The 22,120-nt window shown below is 42.4% G+C and overlaps 1 protein-coding gene across 4 annotated transcripts in view; it reads left to right on the top strand.

The window, feature by feature from the left end:
- CACNA2D3 (calcium voltage-gated channel auxiliary subunit alpha2delta 3) overlaps window positions 1-22,120 on the top strand; it is an 808,785-nt gene that overhangs the window by 512,713 nt on the left and 273,952 nt on the right. For all 4 annotated transcript variants that reach the window (XM_067043906.1, XM_067043907.1, XM_067043905.1 and 1 more), the window contains one exon: window positions 12,916-12,994. In XM_067043906.1, the coding sequence (XP_066900007.1) occupies window positions 12,916-12,994 (79 nt within the window). The remainder of the gene's footprint in view (window positions 1-12,915; window positions 12,995-22,120) is intronic.

The following is a 22,120-nucleotide window of genomic DNA, read 5'->3' as shown; positions in this document are numbered from 1 at the left end:
GGTATATAGATAATGAACATGTATAGATGGCCAAAACCCCAGAGGTGGGGCTTCCCTGGTGGCACAGTGGTTGAGAGTCCACCTGCTGATGCAGGGGACATGGGTTCGTGCCCCGGTCCGGGAAGATCCCACATGCTGCGGAGTGGCTGGGCCCGTGAGCCATGGCCACTGAGCCTGCGCGTCTGGAGCCTGTGCTCCTCAATGGGAGAGGCCACAACAGTGAGAGGCCCGTGTACCAAAAAAAAAAAAAAAAAAAAAAAAACCCAGAGGTGATTCTGATACACACACACCCTAGCTCTCCCCAGGAGCCATGTCCCTACCTGTCTACCTCTTGGAGAATCACAGGTAAAATGGAATGAACACTGTCCTCAACAATATCCTTGCAGTTTTCTGAAAAGCCCTTGACTTTTCTTACTGACAGTACGCCCCAGAAGGCAGTAGGTGAGATGACAGCAGAAGCTGCTATTTTGTACTAATTTTTAGTGACAGGATGGATTGGTTGGGGAAATAGAAGTGACAGGAACCTTGGGAGAAAGCAACAGTGCTAGCTTAGAATTCACAACAGCTGTTGGTTTTAATGGGTTTGAGAATGATTTGAGTAGAATTCCAAACTCCTACATCCTTGACCTACACCCTGACGCTGTACTGAGTCACCAGGATGGTTTGTGGAGGGGGTGCTCTATCCAAATCATGCTGCTGCTTCTGTGAGCTTTGGCTACAAATCCCAGTGAGAACACACAAGGACCACACTTGTGCCCAAGGCCAAGTGGGCCTTGGTTCTGTTCCCTGATCTGGGTCCTCGGAGTCTCCCCAGTCCAGAGGTAGAGGAAGGCAAAGAGAGACAAACTTGTGGCGAGGAACATTAAGGAAAAAGGAGCTTTTCTCTAAGGTCCAGAGAGGCAGGCCTAAGTCAAGTCTTCAATCTTTGCACTCCTAGGCTTTTCCCCAGTCGATAGTCTCTTTAGGGTCCAGGCAAGAAGGCCCATGGAGGTCTCCTCTTAGAAAGAATCCCCTGCCACACGCACTCTTGCACCCCAACCTCTACCATTTTACTTTGTTTCATTTAACAGCAATCCTGCCATGTGGGTCCTATTATGTTAACCATAGTATTTTACAAGTAAGGAAAGGAGTCTTAGATGGTCTTCAGCTCCTTCAGAGAAGACCCAGATTCTAAGACTAAGTGTGCCCAATTCCTAATTCTTGATCCTGTCTTGTATCCACTGCATTCTGCTAACCTGACCACCCAGTCATCTCTGTTTTCCATGAAATGATGCCATCTGTCTAAACTGTCACAAACTATGGGGGAAAAGGAGAGAATTCCACTGAAAGTTGCTTGGATAGGAAGGGTCACATCACTATTTTAAGATGTAGTCTTTTCCCTGCTAGGTAATCTCTGAAGCAGGCAGTAATTTAAAATACAGCTGGCTTCAATCTTTGCATGGTTTTCATCTAGAATCAAGGGGAAGAACCTAGGAAGAAACATATTATAAACCTGATCATCCACCCATGAACAGCCTTAAATAAGACACCATTTTATGGCCCCTAAAGCTGAGACTGTAATAACAAAGACCAGAGCTTTTTCATTTCTCCATTTCTTCCTGTTTTATCACTGAGCTTCAGTGTAAAAAGAAACCAAGGGAACTGAGCAGAGGGAAAGTAGAAACTTTAGCTGTTTGATAGCAGACCAGTCTGGAAAAATAGGAAAGTATTCAAAATGGAGTTAGTAATGAAGGAAAGGGCTCTAACTCTGATAAATTCTAGTATATCCCATGATGACTTCTTTTGACTTCCAAAATTTGTGAAAAGAAATGAAGAGAAAGTGGGTGACTGATATAGATTGAGAATCTACCATATGCTGGATGCTCAGTTGGGCAGAGTTGCCTCATTCTGACCTCATAACATGTATATTTCTGTTTGGAGGGAGAAATAGATGTAAATCAAATAAACACACAAATCATAAAGATAACTGCAAAATGTACCAGGCACCATGGAGGAGACAAATGGAGTGATCCAAAGGAGGGGAAAACTGGGGTTAGAGGGAGTTAGCCATGCAAAGTGGGAGCAGAAGAGTATTCCAGGCAGTGGGAAAGGTGGAGGCAAAGACTCTAAAGCTAGAACTGTCATATTTCCACATCCTTCAGGGCATCTAGCTGTGATAAGGAGTTTGCAATATATCCTAAGTGCAATGGGAAGATATCAGAGGGTTCTAACCCAGGGAGTCACACGATCCCATGATGTTTCTTGAGCAAAAATACTGACATCCCAATTTGTGGAACAATTAGCTTCTCTTTCCGTAAATGGATGTTCTGACCAGTTTTGCTTAATTTAACAGCTTTACATACATGAGTTTCTTTTTGTTTATTGGATTGAATCTGTAAGCCCTCTTGGAAGATGGGGCATAGGGCATACGTGTTAACAAATTACTGTCACCACCTGATCTCTCCAGATCTAAGAGGTCAAGAGAGGCAGAGAGGGACCTCCCAGCTGACCTCACCTCACCCATGGGAGGTGAGTTTTTTTTCAAGAGTGTTCCTATCAGTAGAAGGGGACTTTTGTGGCATTGCCAATCAACAAGTGTTTGAGTGCTGGCTCTTTGCCAAGCATTGTGCTGGATTCTAAGGATTCAAAAATGAATGAGAATAAACCTACCTAAGGAGTCAAAAGACTTGTATGCAGAAAACTATAAGACACTGATGAAAGAAATTAAAGATGATACAAATAAGTGGAGAAATATACCATGTCCTTGGATTGGAAGAATCAACATTGTGAAAATGACTCTACTACCCAAAGCAATCTACAGAGTCAATGCAATCCCTATCAAACTACCACTGGCATTTTTTACAAAACTAGAACAAAAAATTTCACAATTTGTATGGAAACACAAAAGACCCCGAATAGCCAAAGCAATCTTGAGAACGAAAAATGGAGCTGGAGGAATCAGACTCCCTGACTTCAGACTATACTACAAGGCCACAGTAATCAAGACAGTATGGTATTGGCACAAAAACAGAAATATAGATCAATGGAACAGGATAGAAAGCCCAGAGATAAACCCACACACATATGGTCACCTTATCTTTGATAAAGGAGGGAAGGATATACAGTGGAGAAAAGACAGCCTCTTCAATAAGTGGTGCTGGGAAAACTGGACAGCTACCTGTAGAAGTATGAAATTAGAACACTCCCTAACACCATACACAAAAGTAAACTCAAAATGGGTGAAAGACCTAAATGTAAGGCCAGACACTATCAAACTCTTAGAGGAAAACATAGGCAGAATACTCTATGACATAAATCACAGCAAGATCCTTTTTGACCCATCTCCTAGAGAAATGGAAATAAAAACAAAAATAAACAAATGGGATCTAATGAAACTTAAAAGCTTTTGCACAGCAAAGGATACCATAAACAAGACCAAAAGACCACCCTCACAATGGGAGAAAATATTTGCAAATGAAGCAACTGACAAAGGATTAATCTCCAAAATTCATAAGCAACTCATGCAGCTCAATAACAAAAAAACCAAACAACCCAATCCAAAAATGGGCAGAAGACCTACATAGACATTTCTGCAAAGAAGATATACAGATTGCCAACAAACACATGAAAGAATGCTCAACATCATTATTCATTAGAGAAATGCAAATCAAAACTACAATGAGATATCATCTCACACTGGTCAGAATGGCCATCATCAAAAAGTCTAGAGACAATAAATGCTGGAAAGGGTGTGGAGAAAAGGGAACCCTCTTGCATTGCTGGTGGGAACGTAAATTGATACAGCCACTATGGAGAACAGTATGGAGGTTCCTTAAAAAACTACAAATAGAACTACCATATGACCCCGCAATCCCACTACTAGGCATATACCCTGAGAAAACCATAATTCAAAAAGAGTCATGTACCAAAATTTTATTGCAGCTCTATTTACAATAACCAGGACATGGAAGCAACCTAAGTGTCCATCAACAGATGAATGGATAAAGAAGATGTGGCACATATATACAATGGAATATTACTCAGCCGTTAAAAGAAATGAAACTGAGTTATTTGTGATGAGGTGGATAGACCTGGAGTCTGTCATACAGAGTGAAGTAAGTCAGAAGGAGGAAAACAAATACCGTATGCTAACACATATATATGGAATCTAAGAAAAAAAATGTCATGAAGAGATTAGTGGTAGGACAGCAATAAAACACAGACCTACTAGAGCATGGACTTGAGGATATGGGGAGGGGGAAAGGTAAGCTGTGACGAAGTTAGAAAGTGGCATGGACATATATACACTACCAAATGTAAAATAGATGTCTAGTGGGAAACAGCCGTTTAGCACAGGGGGATCAGCTCTGTGCTTTGTGACCACCTAGAGGGGTGGGATAGGGAGGGTAGGAGGGAGAGTGACGCAAGAGGGAAGACATATGGGAACATATGTATATGTATGACTGATTCACTTTGTTGTAAAGCAGAAAGTAACACACCTTTGTAAAACAGTTATACTCCAATAAAGATGTTTTAAAAAAAATGAATGAGACAGGAATCAAGTCTGTCTGTCCGTTCCATCCCTGCTCCTTTGAATGTGCTCCTTCAGAGGTTCCATGACTTGATGTCATCATACAAACTTGGGGTTTACAGTGATGCCCATTCTGTCTCAGGGCTCTTGACATCTTATTCCTCCATGTTGAGGACTTATTCCCCATGTGACTTCTGGATCTGACCATGGATATCCAATATCTAGTACTCACTGAACCATCAAAGAATAAGCACGCAAATGAGTGAGTGAACTTCTCTCTCAATTTGGCAAGCACTTAAGATGAAAGTGCCCATCTTGTTTGTCCAAAGAACACAATCTGTTTTTGAGAAATTTATAGTGCAGAATACAAGAATTATATAAGACAGCAGTTTTTAACCTGGAATCCAGAGGGTTCTTAGAGAATCCCAGTTTGGACTTTGGTGGAGGAGATACCTCAGACCTCATGAATTTTATCTGAAATTGTGAATGTACACCCTTCAGCCTTTTTTGTGGGGAGAAAGTCCATAGCCCTTGTCAAATTCATGGTGGATCTCATGACTTTGCAAAGGTTAATAGAAGGTTTCATGTTATACCTCTGATGGTACTCTGATTGTGTTAGGAACTCTCAATCTCATTATCCTTAACTTGTCAAAACAGTTCTCTTAGAAAAATCCTCTTCTTTACTCACAAAAGTCAGTTTCCTCTTCAATCAAACCTCTGGGTACGGTTAGGGAGGCATCCATGAATAGGAGATTTGGCTTTCCTGGGCTCACCTTGTTTGGTTTTACTGCAACAAACTGTCTGAAACACAAGTGGAATGCAACCCTAGCTGACTGGAACTCATTGCTTCCAACCTGTCTTTTCATTTATTATCTCATTTACCATTGATCACAGTAAATGGATGAATGAATGATCCATGTGTAGGTGGAGAAAGTACAGTTCAGAGGGTTTCACTAACTTAGTCAAGATTGCCAAGACAGTAAGTATGGATTTGGACTCACCTGGAAACCAATTCTCCTGATTCCCAACTGTTTTAAGGGTACTCAGTATTTGTTTTAATCGAATATAGTAAGGCACATAGACATGGAAATGACTGTCATGAAGGAAGAAGTTTATTATACTCATAGACCCCTGGAAGCAAGAGGCATGTCATACTATGCAGGGCCACACGGGGAAGCACCAATACAAGATGAGTGACGGTGGGGAGGGGAACTGATGGGCTGAAGCCTTTATTGTGGTTTTTGTGGGAAGAAAGAGACAAAGCAGGATAACCAGGCTTAGAATTGAATAATTTCAGTGGGCTCAGGGATGTAGGGGCTGTCCCTAGCTGTCTGGTACCTATCTGGCCCTGGAGTGATTAGGGCAGGTGGATAATGGCCCTGGGTGTGCACACCTGATAAAAGGAGATAGTTGGGGCCATGGGATCTGGATTGGTTGGTTTACATATCAAAGGTGCACTTGAAGACAAATTGTTTACTATCTCCAAAATTGGCTAACCAATTGGGATGGGCAGTTTCTCCAGGACAGTAAGTCCCCAGATATCAGAGCATCAAAAATACCCCCAGAATGAAGTTAATGGAGCTGGATAGTCTAATGAATTGTATCACCCACCTTTGAGGATATTTATAGCTTGACTTCTTACTGCTCCTTGAAGTGTTGTGTAGTCTCTATTCCACAGTGCTAACCTAAGTTAACAGTCTCTGGGTGACCCAGAGACAGCCATCTCCTTCACTTGGAAAAATGCATGGCCATAAAACTGGACTTCCATCCCTGACCAGAAGATTACAAATGGCAATTTTTTCTGAATTAGGATATTTTCAGTACCACACATGAGATATCAGGCACTGTGCTTGAGAGGAAGGAGATTATACAGACTCTTAGAGCATCCTCAAAATGACAGTCCATTTTTCATAATGGTCTATGATATTCATTTGTTGAAATTTTGTTACTTTTGTAATTTAATTCAATTTATCCCATTTTATTGCTACTCAGGGCACTGTTACCTTATTTGCCTCTCTTGTCCTTCTGGATAAAGATGTTTCTTCTTTTATTATGAGCATGATGGCTTCTAGATTAAAGCAACCTGCTCAATAAAACTGTTTTCATTGGCATCCACCTTCTCTGAGCCCACCTCTACTCTTGCAGAATTTTCATGAAGACTAATATTGGCAGTGATTTATGAAGCATTTTTTTGGTTAATCAAGTTCCAGCTCTCATTTTCTGCTTAGAGATTAAAGATTTTATTCAGAAATGCTTCCCTGCATCAGAAATCATAGAAATGAGCAAATAACAATAGAAGTTGGTTAGGAATATTTTTTGTGAAGATACAGGTTAGGAACATAGTAACAATTGACTTTAAAACAGAAAGACATCAGAAGACTTCTTTCTAAAGCTGAAGTTGTGTACCATTTTTGAGAAATCCTGGGCATATTTTAGGATATAATTGAGTTGGACAGTGAGTCAAAAGGGACAAAAGTAGGTGAGAAGATGTGAAGGTGAGTCTACATGCTTGTTTGCAGAGTCTGCTACTTAGCTGAATTGAAATATGGAACACATGGGTGTGGGCAACCATATGTAACTGGATGATTCTTTTAGCAAATTTTATTTATACTTATCCATAAATTGCATGTTTTTAAAGGTAGAGATACTGAATGTATAGTTAAATGTTATTTTAAAGTAAAAGATTGCCTTCGTTTTTAAAAACGAAAGTAAAGACTGTATATTTGGAGGCTCCTCATTGCCCTGTCCCCAGCCCTTTCCTCTGTATTGGGACCCAATAGTGGGGGTATTGTAACTTCAAGAAGCAGTGCTTTGGGTGTGAACACCCAGCTCAGCAGCTACAGACATCTGGGTACAGATCTGCCCTTTCTTGGAGAAAGAAGAAAGTGCAGTTGCCTGATCCTGTTTGCCCAGTCTAGCTGGTGTCTGATATTCCTGCCTTGTTGGGTTGACACAGCCTTCTTTAAAAATGTCCTCTTGATCCAGCTCCTCTGTTTCTTTTTTTAACCACCCAATGGATTGTAAACTCCTTGAAGTTTAGCCTCAATCCTTTGCAATCTATAGAATCACTTTATTAGAAATGGCTTCAAATATTTAATTCTCAATGCCACTTCTTTTTGTTCAGGCCTTATCTTTTTGGTGATATGTTTTTAAAGTGTTGGACTCCAACCACCTGTTTCAGACCCACCATGGGTGCTTCTAAAAAATGTAGATCCCTGGGCCTACTTAATCTGAATCTCTGGAGGATGGGTGCTGGGGACTGGTTATTCCGATGCCCAGTGAAGTCTGAGACCTCTCACCCACCTGGCCAGAGCCACTGTCATCTCTCACCTGCAGTGTTTCAGTGGCCTCCTACTTAGTGTCTGTGCTTCTATTCTTATCTCCCTATGGCTGTGTTCCTCAAACTTGGATGCAAATTGGACTCTCCATGGGGGAGAATAAAAGTTGGGCCCTGCCCAAATCAGAGGTTCTGATTTGATTGTCTTGGTTGGGCCCCGGGCATTCAAAACTGTAAGAACATCACAGGAAAGCTGAATGGGCAGCCAGATGAGCACAACTCTCTAAGGCCTGTTCTCCACACTGCAGACAGAATGATCCTTTCACAGGATTATGTGTCAATGCACATCAGGCTTCTACTCAGTTCCTCCTATGGCTTCTGTTCTTGCTATAGAAAAAGCCCAGGCTCTAACAGAGGCTGCAAGGCCCACATGATTAGGCACCTGTTATCTCTCCAAGTTCATCCTGTACAATCTCTCCTACCTGACTCCACGTCATCCATACTGGTCTTGTCAATATCCCTTGAGTATCCCTATCTCAAGGCTTTGTACCTTCTGCTCCCTTCACCTGGAACATTCTTCCCTAATAGCCATATGTCTTGCTCCCCAGCTCCACCCACGTTTTGTCCAGATCCCTGCTCAAGCAGCACCTTATTGGGGAGGCCTTCCCTTCCTCCCTTTCTAAAATAGCAGCCCCCATAATTCTCCATTGCATAACCCTGCTTTATTTTCTTTATAAGCTTTTAATCCAACAAATACATAATCATTTTATGAATCTGCCATTTATCATCTGTTTTACTCTCATGAAAATGTAGGCTCCCTGAGGACAGAGAGTTTGTTCTCTTTACCCGTCGTATCCCCAACACCAAGAATGGTCCCTGGCACATACTTGGTGCTCAGAAGTTACTTGTGACAGATGATGAATGCTACCCTTGGACTGTCTCAAAAGCATGGGCGTTGGTTATTTCTCCTTCAACACTGAAGGGAGTTGTGAAGGCAGCAGCAGCTTGTTTCCTGGCTGTACAGTTGTCCCATTATAGTTCTGCTGGCAGCCACTCTCCTTCCCCTGTTTAGTGGCTACAGAAAGGAGAGAATTCGATTGATTATTTTTGCAAACTCAAACTACCCTATGTGCACTAAAGGTTGAGAGGAATAGTGCTCCTCTAAGTTTCTGGAGGGAATTGTATCTAAATGAGTAAGAAGCATAATCTATGTTTTGGAAAAACTGGATTGAGTTCTTTGTGTCATCTGGGAAGTTTTATACTAAGTTAAATTAAGTGACTTTGAATTTTGAAATGTCCACATCCTAACATTTTATTAAGCTTAATTGGGTTTGTAGAATATTTAAAGACCATCCAAACTCAAATGGGAGATCAAAATGAACTAATAGGTTGATGTAGACTTTTCCCTGCCTCCAGCCTTTGTGCTGCAGTAATGAAAGTGATGCATTCATACCTGTGGATGATGAGCACAAAAGCCTGGCTTTCTGGGGAGTTTTGGTGTGTCCTGATGACTTCCGTGGTCTGAACTGTGCCATGGCCCCTTCCCATGCTCATCTATGATGATGAACCTGTCAATATGTCATCTATGCTATGAACCTGGCTTTCAGAACCATCCCCATCTGTCTCTGCTAAGGAGGCTTGCCATATAGTAAAAGTAGTTGGGCCCTAGGCAGACTTGTCAAAGTTTGTTTGATGGTACTTCTTAGGGAAGAAATCTCCAATTATTGGACATAAAATCCAAAAGGTTACAGAATCTGTTAGAGATGGAAATGAGGAGCAGTTTGACTCTATTACTCATAGAGGTTTTGCACTCATTTCATTGAGCAGTGGAGTAAGGCAGCCCACCCTACAAGATGCAAGGCCAGAACTTAATTTCCACAGGTCATCTCTTTTATTTGATTTTCACTGATACATTTACTTTTCCTATGTACTTGGAGAATGGTTCAGGAAGTAGCAGTGTCATTACTTTCTTTTCATTTAAGATAATCTTTAATTATTAAAGCAATATTTGTTCATTTGTAAAAACATTCAAAGGATATAGAAGTTTACAGAGTAAAAAGTTTAAGTCCCCTTTTAGAAAAAAATAGGATTCTATGCTACACAATATCCCACAACTTGCTTTCTCCCTTGCTAAGTTAGAATGGATGTCTTTCTCATGAGTACATAGCTGCATGGTATTCCACTACATGAATGTCCCATGAGTTTTTTAGCCAATCAGCTATCAAGAGAAACTTGGAATTTAACAGGTTTAACTATTACAAATAATAAAGGTGAAGGTCCTTGTTTTTTACATTTGTGTATTTGTGAAAATGTCTAAAACCGAATTATAGGGCTTTAAGAAGATATGCACTCTACAATTCTCTATACATCTGTGACTTGATGTCATCTCTGTTACCTGCTTGGCCCCCATAGACATTTTATTTGTTATCCTGGCTATAGATAAATGCCTAGAGCTAGAATTACTGAGTCTGAAAAAATTACAAATATAAAATGCTGTTGTTAAATGGATCTCCAGAATATTTATTTTGGAGTAAAGTCCCTTCATTTTGTTTCCAGTTGAAAGGCATTATTGTGAGAAATTCAGGGCATGAACCCAGTATTGTTTGATTATGTTTATTTTATACGCAGAGAGGCAACGAGTCATTTCCACGCCATTTCTACTCAAATAAGGGGGCCAATTCACTGTGAGCCAAGGGCTGCACATAAATGGAAATATTTAACATGATTCTGATTTTCTTTCATAAGCAATAAAATAAAATACAAACCAACAAAATGAGTATAATGCTATAAATGTCTTTGCACATACCTGACCCAGGGGGTGGTGCTGACTGGAGAAGCCACAGTAGTGTTGGCAGTAGGGGCAGTGGTGCTGGTGGAGGGGGTCGTGGTGCTGGTTTTCATGATTGTGGTTATTGTTAGCACATTATTCCTGTGTAATCATGTCTGGTCTGAAGTTTGGTGCAATCCTACTGGTTTTCCAAATGAGTTGCCATCTTTTAAAATCAGAATCTGTGTAAGTTTTCTTGAATGGTTCACAGCACCGTTCTGGGGTTTTAACTATGCCTCCAAGAGAGAACTCAGTTTGTCCTCAGGTTCTTCACCTGGATGGCAGAGGAGGTTTGGCACCTGCAGGTACCTTTGCTCAGAACAAATAGGCTGCTTTGCGTCAGGTCTTTTCCTCTTTGCCTGCAAAGGTAGACTCACAGCTTCACTTCCTAAGAGCTATCTTTTATGCTTTCTGCTTCTTAAGAACTTGCTTTGTGCAGGTTTTTATTAGTCTGATGTTTTCCTTTTAAATAAATTGAATTTGAAATGAAAGGTAAAGATCTTTGAAGAAAAAAGCCTGAGGCTGGTCTGGCTCCGGTGAGTGCTAGCTCAGGGCCTTGTAGCTGGCTGGGTTGACAGAACTGGCATCTCCAGGAAACTGAGGGGAGACCCCAGTGTTATCCTGAGGCCATGGAAGACCTCTCTCATTAGATCAGTACTTGATGAAACTAAGCAAATCACTTTACTTAACCGAGCCTCAGTTTCCCCCTAAATCAGACATTTTCAGCTAAAAGCCAACAGTGGCCAGGCAGGAAAAGTGAACAGGGGACAGCTCTGTGTAGGAAGGTCAGTGGTGACCACTTTGGGCCTATGAAGTTGCATCTTCTATTTTTTTTCCCCAAGAGAGTCGGAATCTCCCAATCAATTAAAAAAAAAAAAAAATCCCTCCTCACAATGTGATTCCAGTGGGAATAGTGTGGGAAAGAGCTGGGGGAATGAGAGAGGCAAAGCGAAGGCCTCTGTGTCTGCTCATCTGCCCTGGAAGCCCCCTTGCAGGAGCTGTTGATGGATAATATAACTGCCTTACTGAACACAAATGAGGACAGACTAAGGCTACACAATGATAATGTATATTTAAACATCTCTTTAAGTTGGAAATAAACCATCACGTAAGAACTAGTCTTCCAGTTATATGTCTCAGTTAAGAGGATACTCGTAACTAAAGCAAAATCTTAATTTTCAGTCAGCTATGTGCATTTACATTTTTATCCATTCATTTACTGAGTTGTAATGTTCCAAGCACTGTGCCCCATCAAAGCACAGCCATCCTTTCCCTTGTCAGGTGGATGGTCTAGTGGAGATCAACCTCACAGGTATAACCATACAAGATACTAGTTAACAACAGTCTCAATAATGTCTCTGAAGGAGCCGTAGGGGTGCTTGACCCAGTCTGGCTGAGTGGAGGAGACATCAACTGGAAAGACTTTGGGACCACATGTTGAATGTAATTCATCTAATACCATGTCTGCATTTAACTCAGTCATAAATTGGTGGCCGAAGGACTGACTTCACCTGCCAGAAGAATTTTGTTTGGACTGTGTGGTATTGACCCACATGCCATTTAAAATGTGAACCAAAGGATTTTAACCCTTTTAATTTCTTGTTTTTCTTCCATCTGACCCTCAAGTACAACTCTGGGGGGTGGGTTTTACTTTATTTCAAAGAATTCTGGCCTCATAATAGAGATTTGAGAAGGCAATAGAAAGTGAGAGATCCAAGGTTTTATATGTGTTCTCTGCTCTTTAGGAGCCAAAGTTTAGGAAGGCTAGAGAGGCTTCCCTTTGGTCTCCTGGCTATAGGCTGTGCCTCTCATCGCAGTTAATTACCACCACAGACAGTAAGAGAGTGTCTGCAGCCTGCTCTCACCATTGGGTGGGTGGGGGGCATTCTGAAGTTCTTTCTGTGGTGTTTTTATTCCCAAGAAGAGCACACTCTGTACTTCCTGTGCGGATGAGGAAAATGGTTGCCAATTTGGTCCAGACCTGGATGATCTTTGTTCATATATGTGTAGCAAACCCAGGCCCACGATGCTGCCAGTCTCCCGTTTCAAGTTATTCTCCTCTGTCGCAAGTTGCACACTGGAAAACAACCACCACCAGTGCCATATGGGTTAAAAGATCAAAGGCCCCAGTTTTGAATATATTTCTAGCTGACTTTACTTCAAATGTCTTAAATATGTTTCTAAAGATGGGAAGCATGGAACATTAAAGAGGTAAACCACATGTGTGTGAGCCATGCTTGTGGTCTGGGCAGGAGGGTGAAAAGTGAAAACCACTGATCCGTGTGTTCCTCTTTCTCTCAGGTTCGCATCTTCACGTACCTCATTGGAAGAGAGGCTGCTTTTGCAGACAATCTCAAGTGGATGGCCTGTGCCAATAAAGGTAGGTCCCCTGATGGGTTCAGTTCTGAATAACTTCTCCGTGGATGTGTAGAAACAGAGACAGTCACGAGAAAGTGGAGAGTTCTACCAGAAGGCTATGAATTCTAAGATAAGGTCTGGATGTTTCTAAATGATTATGACTGACTTGTAACAACTTCTCCCAAAATGTGTTTATAAACTTTGAGGACATAGTCAAGTGGAGTGGTTAAGCCTCTCCACTCTATTGCTTAGTAGCTGAGTGACCTTGGAAGAGTTACTATGGCAGAGCCATTTACCATGCACCACATATCCATGTGCTCACTCACCAATCCCAGCCCCCTCGCACTGGTTCTGGCCAACAGGCTTTAAGCAAAACCGACCTGGGTCATTTATGGGCTAAAGCATTTAAGAGCTGGTTTGGTGGTATCTATATTCTTTTCTGCTCCTGTGAACTCTGAAGCTACATGATGGAATAGATGAAATAGCCTGGGTTCCTGAGTGGCCGCATGGAGCAGATGCCTTTCCACTCACCCTGTCTTCTGCCATCTGCCAGCCCATGATGGATATATAGTCTGTGTGATGAACCTTTGTGTTAAGCCAGTGAGATATCCAGTTTGATATGTTCCCATAGCATAACTTAACCTACATAACTAATTAACTTAGTTAACTTTAACCTGCTTCAGTGTTCTAATCTTCAAAGTGGAGAGGGTGATAATAGCTTTTCTTTTTGATTTTTATTGAATATAGGGTTAAAAAATGAAATGGTACAGATTAGGTGCCTAGTTCAGTGCTGAGACCTAGTAAGTGTTCAATAATTGTTGGCTTTTCTACATTCACAGGTTAATTTTCTACATTCACAGGCCCTGATGTTTGTTGGAAACAGTGCTTTAGGGAAGGCACAGGGAGGAAAGGAACAGGGCCTACAGTCTTTTTTTTTTTTTTTTTTTTTTTTTTTTTTTTTGCGGTATTCGGGCCTCTCACTGTTGTGGCCTCTCCCATTGCGGAGCACAGGCTCCGGATGCGCAGGCGCAGCGGCCATGGCTCACGAGCTTAGTTGCTCCGCGGCATGTGGGATCTTCCCGGACCGGGGCACGAACCCGTGTCTCCTGCATCGGCAGGCGGATTCTCAACCACTGCGCCACCAGGGAAGCCCGGGCCTACAGTCTTTTTTTTTTTTTTTTTCTGTGGTACGCCGGCCTCTTACTGTTGTGGCTTTTCCCGTTGCAGAGCACAGGCTCTGGATGCGCAGGCTCAGTGGCCATGGCTCACGGGCCCAGCCGCGCTGCGGCATGTGGGATCCTCCCAGACCGGGGCACAAACAAGTATCCCCTGCATTAGCAGGCAAACTCTCAACCACTGTGCCACCAGGGAAGCCCCCTCCAGTCTTATGAAGGGCTTCTTTTCAGTCTACACACAACCAAGAAGGCAAAGTGTAGGAGGCAAATAGGTGGTATATTCTAGATTCCTTGAGTCTTAACCCAAACTCCTTGAGTTCAAATCCAGCCTCTACCAAACACCAATCATGGTGGTGGATGTTACCATACCTACCTGGGTCTGAGTTATATCACCTACAGAACAGAGATAGTGATGATGCCTGCCCCAGACAGATGCTGTGAGCATGAATGAGGCCGTGCAGGTAAAGCTGACAGCTCAGTGCCTGGCACAGAAATGCCCCATATGATTTCTTAGTGTTATATTGATCTGTGGTTATATCTTATCTCTGCTCTGAGGCTATACAGTCCCTGAGAGCAGCCTGTCATTCTGATTTCCTCTTGAGCACTCAGCCCAACCTCCTGCTCTATGTAGACTGGTTGCTTCTTTAAGGTTTGAGAATTGAGCAAATTGACTATAAATACTAATAAAGGAAGATATGTCCTGTTGCACAGTAAATTGGTATTGGTGGATGTAGGTGGTCAATTTCTACATTGCCTGTTTATGCCGTCCTTTATAAAAGTTCCAATATATGTATGTTAGTGGAGGAAAGAGGACTCAGGGAAGGGTTGGCAGGTCTCAGCTTTAGTTTTGGTGACTTAAGACAAAGTTATTTTAGTTGCAAGCAACCAAAGTTGCTCCCTGAAATTAAAAAGAAGAGTGTTTTGGAGAGAGAAGAGAGTGGGTCAGAACCCAGAGCGGGAAGGGAAGCTTATGTCTCATGAGGGACCAGGGGCTGTGTTTTTGTTTTTCTTTTCCTTCTTGGTTTCTTTCTACATTCCATGGCATTCTTCTTCTCTGTAGATAGACCTTCTCTGCTAGGGCATGTGCATGTCAAAAATGGCTACCCCACGCTGTGCATACCCATCTGTCTACACAACACCTATTGTGGAGAAAGGAGAGTTTATATCTTCTCCAAAAAATGATTCTGACACCCAGCTTGGGACAGGTCTTCCCCTGCCGAATTGCATGTGGGCAGAGGTAAGCCCACAAAGAAAAATATACGTGCTCTGCAGGTGGATGGACACGGGAAGTTCTCAGGGAATAGGTGCCTAGCCAAGCAAGTAAACCTCTGCCTCCCTCTCCCTTCGCTTGGCATTGTCTTTTATTATCTACTTCTACTTGGGGAAATCTTTGAAGCAAGTCTCAATTTCTGCATCTAAAAATGGAGAACTGCATGAAAGGTTTGAACATTTCCTTGAAGCTCTAAAATAACATGTTCTGCAATTATTTTAGTTTATTGGCTGGCTCACCTCACTCAAAAGTATCAGGAATTCTGATTGTCTCAGAGTAATGCATTTGGCTTCATTTGAAGGGGAAATATAGAAGGAAAGTAGGCATGAGGAGATGGAGGCTGAATGGATCCTAGGTTGCCTCTGAGAAAACAGACCATTGAGATAATTTCTGGAACTTCACTGACATTTGAGTGAGCTACACTTTCTCAATTTTTTCCTTGATTCTGTGGTCTTGAAAGAAAGAGTTCCTTTCCATTTTTTAATTTTTAAAAGTTTTCATGTTATTCCTGCCACATCAGACTGCAATTCTTCCCATCAGCGAGTATGTATTTAGTCATGCGTTATTGTTTTTACCACTGTCTGTGTCCAGCTGATGAAAATTACTCAAATTGAAGTCTTGTCTTAATCAACTAATATTACACCATAATTTAGTTTTAGTCATTGTTTATAAGAATCTTTGAAGAATCCTTTTGAAGACAATTTAGTCAACTCAGAATATTTCGGGGCCTGGCCATAGAATATAGCCCTTTAGATTTATAAGTTCTGAGCGCAGCAACTTGGAAAATCCAAGGAGGTAATAGTAGATGCTTAGCTGGCCCGGCTGCTGGATTCCGCAGTGATTCTCCTTCTCTTCCTGTCCAAATCCAGTTGTTTCCTTCCCTGCCAGAGTCAGTCCCTCACAATAGTTTCACCTTCCTCCTCTGCTTCTCTTCCAAAGGGCCATGGGAATAAAATGTCATTGTTTGCCACTCTTCAAAGTAGCAGTTGCTATCAAAATGTCAGGTTCCAGTCATCTGTGCCCATATAAACATCGGCTTCATGTTGCGTCAGTTATGGGGTTTAGACCAACGTAATGTCGGTGAGCAAGTATTCTTCTATGGTCATTAATTAAATCATTGTTTATACTCTCAGATTGTTATAGTATGGAGGCAGCATAACATTTTTCATCTCAAGTGACATGAGGTCCAGGGAGGGCCTGCCCCCCTCCTTACATATTTTTGCCCTGACTCAGCCAAGTTCTTCAGTGAAATGAAGCATTAGCATTCAGGGACCAGAGCAGACCCAGGGAAGCCCAGAGAGAAGCCTGTTGGCTGATTGACCAGAGTGACCCTAGAGAGGAGCAGGAGTTGTCAGGACCAGCTCATTGTCCCTGGGTCAGTGGTCAAGGACCTGCTATCAGTGTGAAACTTCTTGTTTGGAAGTCTGGTAGTCATGGAGACAGTTCTCAGTCAGTGGACCTCTGACACTGCCCCCTGGAAATGGATGCCTGGGCATATTCATAGCCCTCACAGGAGTTCTCTGCCTCCTCCAATCCACTAGCAAAATCCAGAGCGGCCTGGAGCTCATTGGTTTGTCTCATTTTATGCATAACTAGGTCCTATCTTGAGGCAACCGGCCCTAATGAGGCAAAGCAGCAAACCATTTTAAATACATTAAAACAATTATTGCCACTGTAGAATGGCTTATGGAACTTAAAATTCTGCATTCACACTATTGGTTAAACAAGTGAACTGGGAAAACTGAAAAGAGGGGCCAACTAGCCCAGATACTCCATAAAGCCTTGATGACCTTCTGTAATGTTCAGGGTGCCAAGATTTTAAATAAGCACTGCCTGATTCTCCTTCAAAAATCACAGTGAATGGAGTGTTTTCCAGCTGTGCAAATAAAGAAGGGTCTCTGTGTTTGGTTCTCAACCTATCTGTCATCATTAGATTGAATGGAAACACCACATGAGTCTCGCTGGTTATCTACTCAGCCTGTCCCTCTTTGATAGGCTAATGATCATTCTCTCCTTGTTTGAAAGAGAACTGGTGGCCTGAGCCCTCCTTGGAAGTTCAGACCCATTGCCTTTTCCCACTAGAAATCTCTTAACCTCACTATACCTTTCCAAGTGTCAAATTTATGAGGCCAGAATGGTTGTTTGGAATAGGGAAAAACTGGCAATTAAAATTTTTTGCAGTTTCAGAAAAGGTGGAAGAAGGCAAAAATGACAGTTATTCAGATACCTTTGTATAATTCTTTTTTTGTACTCTTCGACCAGTAGCTCTCCAATTCCCCAACCCCCAGCCCCTGGTAATCCCTTTTCGATTCTGTTGCTATGATTTTCACTTTTCTAGATTCCACATACCAATGATATCATACAGTATTTGTCTTTCTCTGTCTGACTTATCTTATTTAGCAAGATGTACTCAAGGTCCATACATGTTTTTGCAAATGGCAGGATTTCCTTGTTTCTCATGCTGAATAATATTTCTGTGTGTGTGTGTGTGTGTGTGTGTGTGTGTATACACACTGTATCTTTTTAATCCATTTATCCATTAATGCAGACTTAAGTTGTATACATTCTTTGTGTAGATTCCATAGAACTTGAGAATTTGAGTGGAAAGGGTAATAGTTGTGAAGATGAAGATGGTGCTACTGTTGTTAATAGCAACTAAGGATGACAAACTTCTTACTAAGTGCCAGGTAAAGTGCAAAGTACTTTTATGTATTATCTCTTTTGACCCTCATTAAAGCTGTATAAAGTGCATGAGATGGAAACTGAGACTCAGAGAGACTAGCAGCTTGCCCCAGCTTACCAGCTAGCAGGTGGCAGAGCCAGGATTCAGGCCCAGTTGATCCAAAGTCTGAGCCTAACTCTTCATCAGGGTGTGAGGTTGCTTCTCTTTGGGGAGAAGAAAGTCATGGTTCATAGAGGAATATTTCCCATGATTTGAGAGAATCTAGGAAAAGGAATCTAGATGTTGTGAAAGGACTTTAATGGTCTATAGCTAATAAAGACTGGAGCTGGGATTTATACCCAGCCTATGTGTTCCAGAAATTGTCCTGTTTCAGCTTGTGTAGGCATGTGGTCCAGTTTCTGACATTTTACAAATGGAGACATTAAGGCTCTCCAAAGAGAAGAGGCAGGGTGGAATGGGGCACAGCGATAGAGCTGCAGGCAAGCCAGCATTCCTAGCTCCACAGTGTGATCCTTTAAATTAGAGGTCCCCAACCTTTTTGGCACCAGGGACCAGTTTCATGGAAGACAATTTTTCCACGGACTGGGTGGGGGAGGATGGTTCAGGCGGTAACGCGAGCGGTGGAGAGAGCAATGGGGAGCGATAAGGAGCGGCCGATGAAGCTTCACTAGCTTGCCCGCTGCTCACCTCCTGCTGTTCAGCCTGGTTCCTAAGAGGCTGAGGACCAGTAGCTGCGGTCCCCAGGGATTGGCAACGCCTGCTTTAAATTATTTTTTCTAGCATGAAATTTGAAATTTAAAATATAATATTATAGACTTGAGGACACGGGGAGAGGGGGGCTGGGACAAAGTGAGAGGGCGACATGGACCTATATATACTCCCGGGTGTAGGGTAGATGGCTGGTGGGAAGCAGCCACGTGGCGCAGGGAGATCAGCTTGGTGCTTTGTGAACACCTGGAGGGGTGGGATGGGGAGGGTGAGAAGGAGACGCGGGAGGGAGGCGATGTGGGGATGTATGTATGTGTGTGGCTGATTCACTTTGTTATGAAGCAGAGACTAACACACCACTGTAAAGCAATTATACTCTAATAAATATGTTTAAAAAAATGAAAAATGTAATATTATTCACACAAAAAAGACTTGCTCCTAAATCAGAGGTTCTGGCTGATTCTGATAGTTTCACACTTGGGAGCCCCCTTCTCCAGGTGGCACATGCCCACTGAGGCCCCTGGGCTCCCTGCCCTAGTGGTCATTCTCTTATTGGTCTTCTCTTTCCAACTCATCGGACATGTGCCCTTCAGCTCTCAGGGCCCAACAGACCTCTTACTCGTTCTTTGTAAGGGTCCAAAGAGATGTGGAGGTAGAAAGTTGTTTATCAATGGTGCATTTTTCTATAGAAAAAAAAGTGATTTTTAGTAGTGTGTGATGTTGTTGGGGAGGATGAAGATGGGACAGAATATTGTGAGGGTCTTCCAAGAACACTCTTGTTCCATAAGGGGATACACACCAGGTCACACCAGCAACATCACTGTCTACCTTATTGCCTTGAGAAGACTGGCACCTGATCACTGGCTTTCTCGTTTTCAGCCTGCCTTATGTCAGAGGGGAAAAGAGTCTTTGAAAAGACTCAGGGGAGCAGTACCCAACACACCAAAAGTAGAACAAGAACCTTACCCAGACCTTACCGGTGAGGTAGACAGCCATGGTCTCCCACTGAGGAGCAGACTCGGGGGTCCCTCAGATCTGGTGTCATTGCGAAGTGGAGTGTTGAATGATGTACTGATGGAGCATCTCATGCAGAGGCACCTCTTAGACAAGGGACTCTTAAGAAATCTCTAAGTAAGGGTAGTAAAATATCAGAAATACAAAGCACCAGGCTGCATGTGGTTTATCACACTGAGTAGTTGTAACTCAGAGTTCACAGAAGGCTCTGTAAGGGAATAGGTAAATAAATTGATGTTATGGAGAAAAATGAGCAGATCATTTATAATAGGTGGCTAATTTCAGCATTAATTACTCCTTGATAATTACCAAAAGATTGCTGATTCTGTTTTCTTACATGATATATGAAGTCCAAAAAGGCACATTAAAGAAGAGAATAAACATTCAAGAGCTAGAATTTAAAAGAAATAAAAAGAGGTGGGGGGGGGGAGGTGCCCAGTTCAAAGGATGCAGAGGGAGAAGGAGGGAAGCATCTATGGTTACAGCCAAAGAGTCCAGCCCTCATTGACTTCCTGTTATCCATCAAAAGGTACATTTGTTAACTAAAACTTATTTGAAAAACATTTAGAAACAAAAAGAGACTCTTTCAGATAAGTTTTACGGTTTAATGGGTTGGGGTTAGATGATCTGATTTGCATGATTTGCATTAAGCTTTGCAGTGTACATTATTAATATTATCTTTGTAATTCTAGCTTTTCTTACCTTTTATACATCTGCATTTCTGGTCTATATATTGAAATGTAAGTTAGAACTGTGGTATGGGTTTTGAGTAGACCTTTGGTGCTAACTACTGTGCATTTGCCAGCAACCTCATAGGGCAACCACATATTTCCCCACCCCAGCCTCAAACTTTCCCAGCCACAGAGATTCAAACAGCCCATTAGGGGTATCCTTACAGAGGAGGACCATGCTGTCCATGCTCTGAGCAGCCGCCATGCTGTCCTTTCCCATTACAGGAAGAGGCAGTGTCTTCAGTGGTTAAGAGCAAAGGTTTTGGAATCAAATGAATCTGTATTCAGATTGATCCAGGACAAATTACTAAACTCTGTGGTTTCTGTTTCCTCCCTATACAACGAGCACACACACATGTTGAGCTGTTGTGTTACCGAAGTGTAGAGCGACAGTGTGAATCACAGTAAGACTTTGATGAATGTCCTTGCTTCAGTAATGGCTCTCACAGAGCCATGTGCTGGTTATGGGAATATCACTCTGGACAAGACAGGCACCAGCTTTTTGTAACATTTCATGGAGCCAATATTCCATTGACAGAGAACAAAGTAAACAAGTAAATCAGAATTCAGCACTGATGAATTTTCAGAAGAAAGTGAAAGCAAGGTGAAGCAAGAGGAAATGAGTTCAGACAGCTAACCCCTGAATGACACAAAGGAGCCATCCTTAGAAAACTGGATAAATGGTGTGCCAGGCAGAGGGTACGGTAGGTGCAAGCTCCTGGGGAGGGTCAGGTGAATGAGCTTGGTGGGTGGATGGAAGGGGATGAGTTCATCCAGGTAGGCGGGGGCCTAGTGAGGGAGAGTCTTAGAGGTCAGGTAAGAAATTTAGATTTTATTCTAACTCTAAATAGAAGCTGTTTTAGGATTTTAGGTAGGGAGATAATGGTCTGCTTTATACTTTAGATGGTCTGCTTTATACTTTCCTTTGACTGCTGTCAGGAGTCTAGATAACAAGGACGGAGATTTGTGGGGCGTGGCTGGTTGTTGCTGTACCCTTCGGGAGAGACAGTGGAGTCTGGAGTAGGGTGGGAGCAGTGGAAATGACTCGTTGGACTTGAGACATATTTTAGAGATAAGGCCAGAAGAACATGCTGGTGGATTAGCTATGGGGTGGGGTGAGGAAATGATGGCTCTCAAGGATAATTCTTAAATGTTTGGCCCAGTTGGGCAGTGGTGTCATTTGCTGAGATGGGAAGGACCCAATGCAGGAGGAATAGGTTTGGCCAGGGAAGTCAGGAGTTGGCTTTGGACGAGCTCAGTCTGAGAATCCTGTTAGTCATCCTTATGGAGGTGTCAGGTATACTGTTGGCTATTGGTCTGTAGCCAGCTTTTTGTAACTTTTCAGAAGTTTGATTATGATAGCAAGGCCAAGTGAGGATGATCCCTCAGCTCCATCCCCTTCCAAATGTGTGATTGTTTTTCTTTCCCACTCCACCCCAATGCTGAGAATCTGTCTCTCCCATCCCCCTCCTTCTATTTATTCCCTCCCTTCTCTTGGCCCTATTTTGGAAAACCCAAATCAGAGATTTTCACTGTTGGCTTTGAGGATTAGAATGAAAACACAGAC

The sequence above is a fragment of the Kogia breviceps genome, chromosome 10 (genome assembly GCF_026419965.1).
Source record: "Kogia breviceps isolate mKogBre1 chromosome 10, mKogBre1 haplotype 1, whole genome shotgun sequence".
Classification (NCBI taxonomy): Eukaryota; Metazoa; Chordata; class Mammalia; order Artiodactyla; family Physeteridae; genus Kogia; species Kogia breviceps.
The sequence above is the reverse complement of the archived record's forward strand: the minus strand, read 5'-3'. Positions and strand labels throughout refer to the sequence as shown.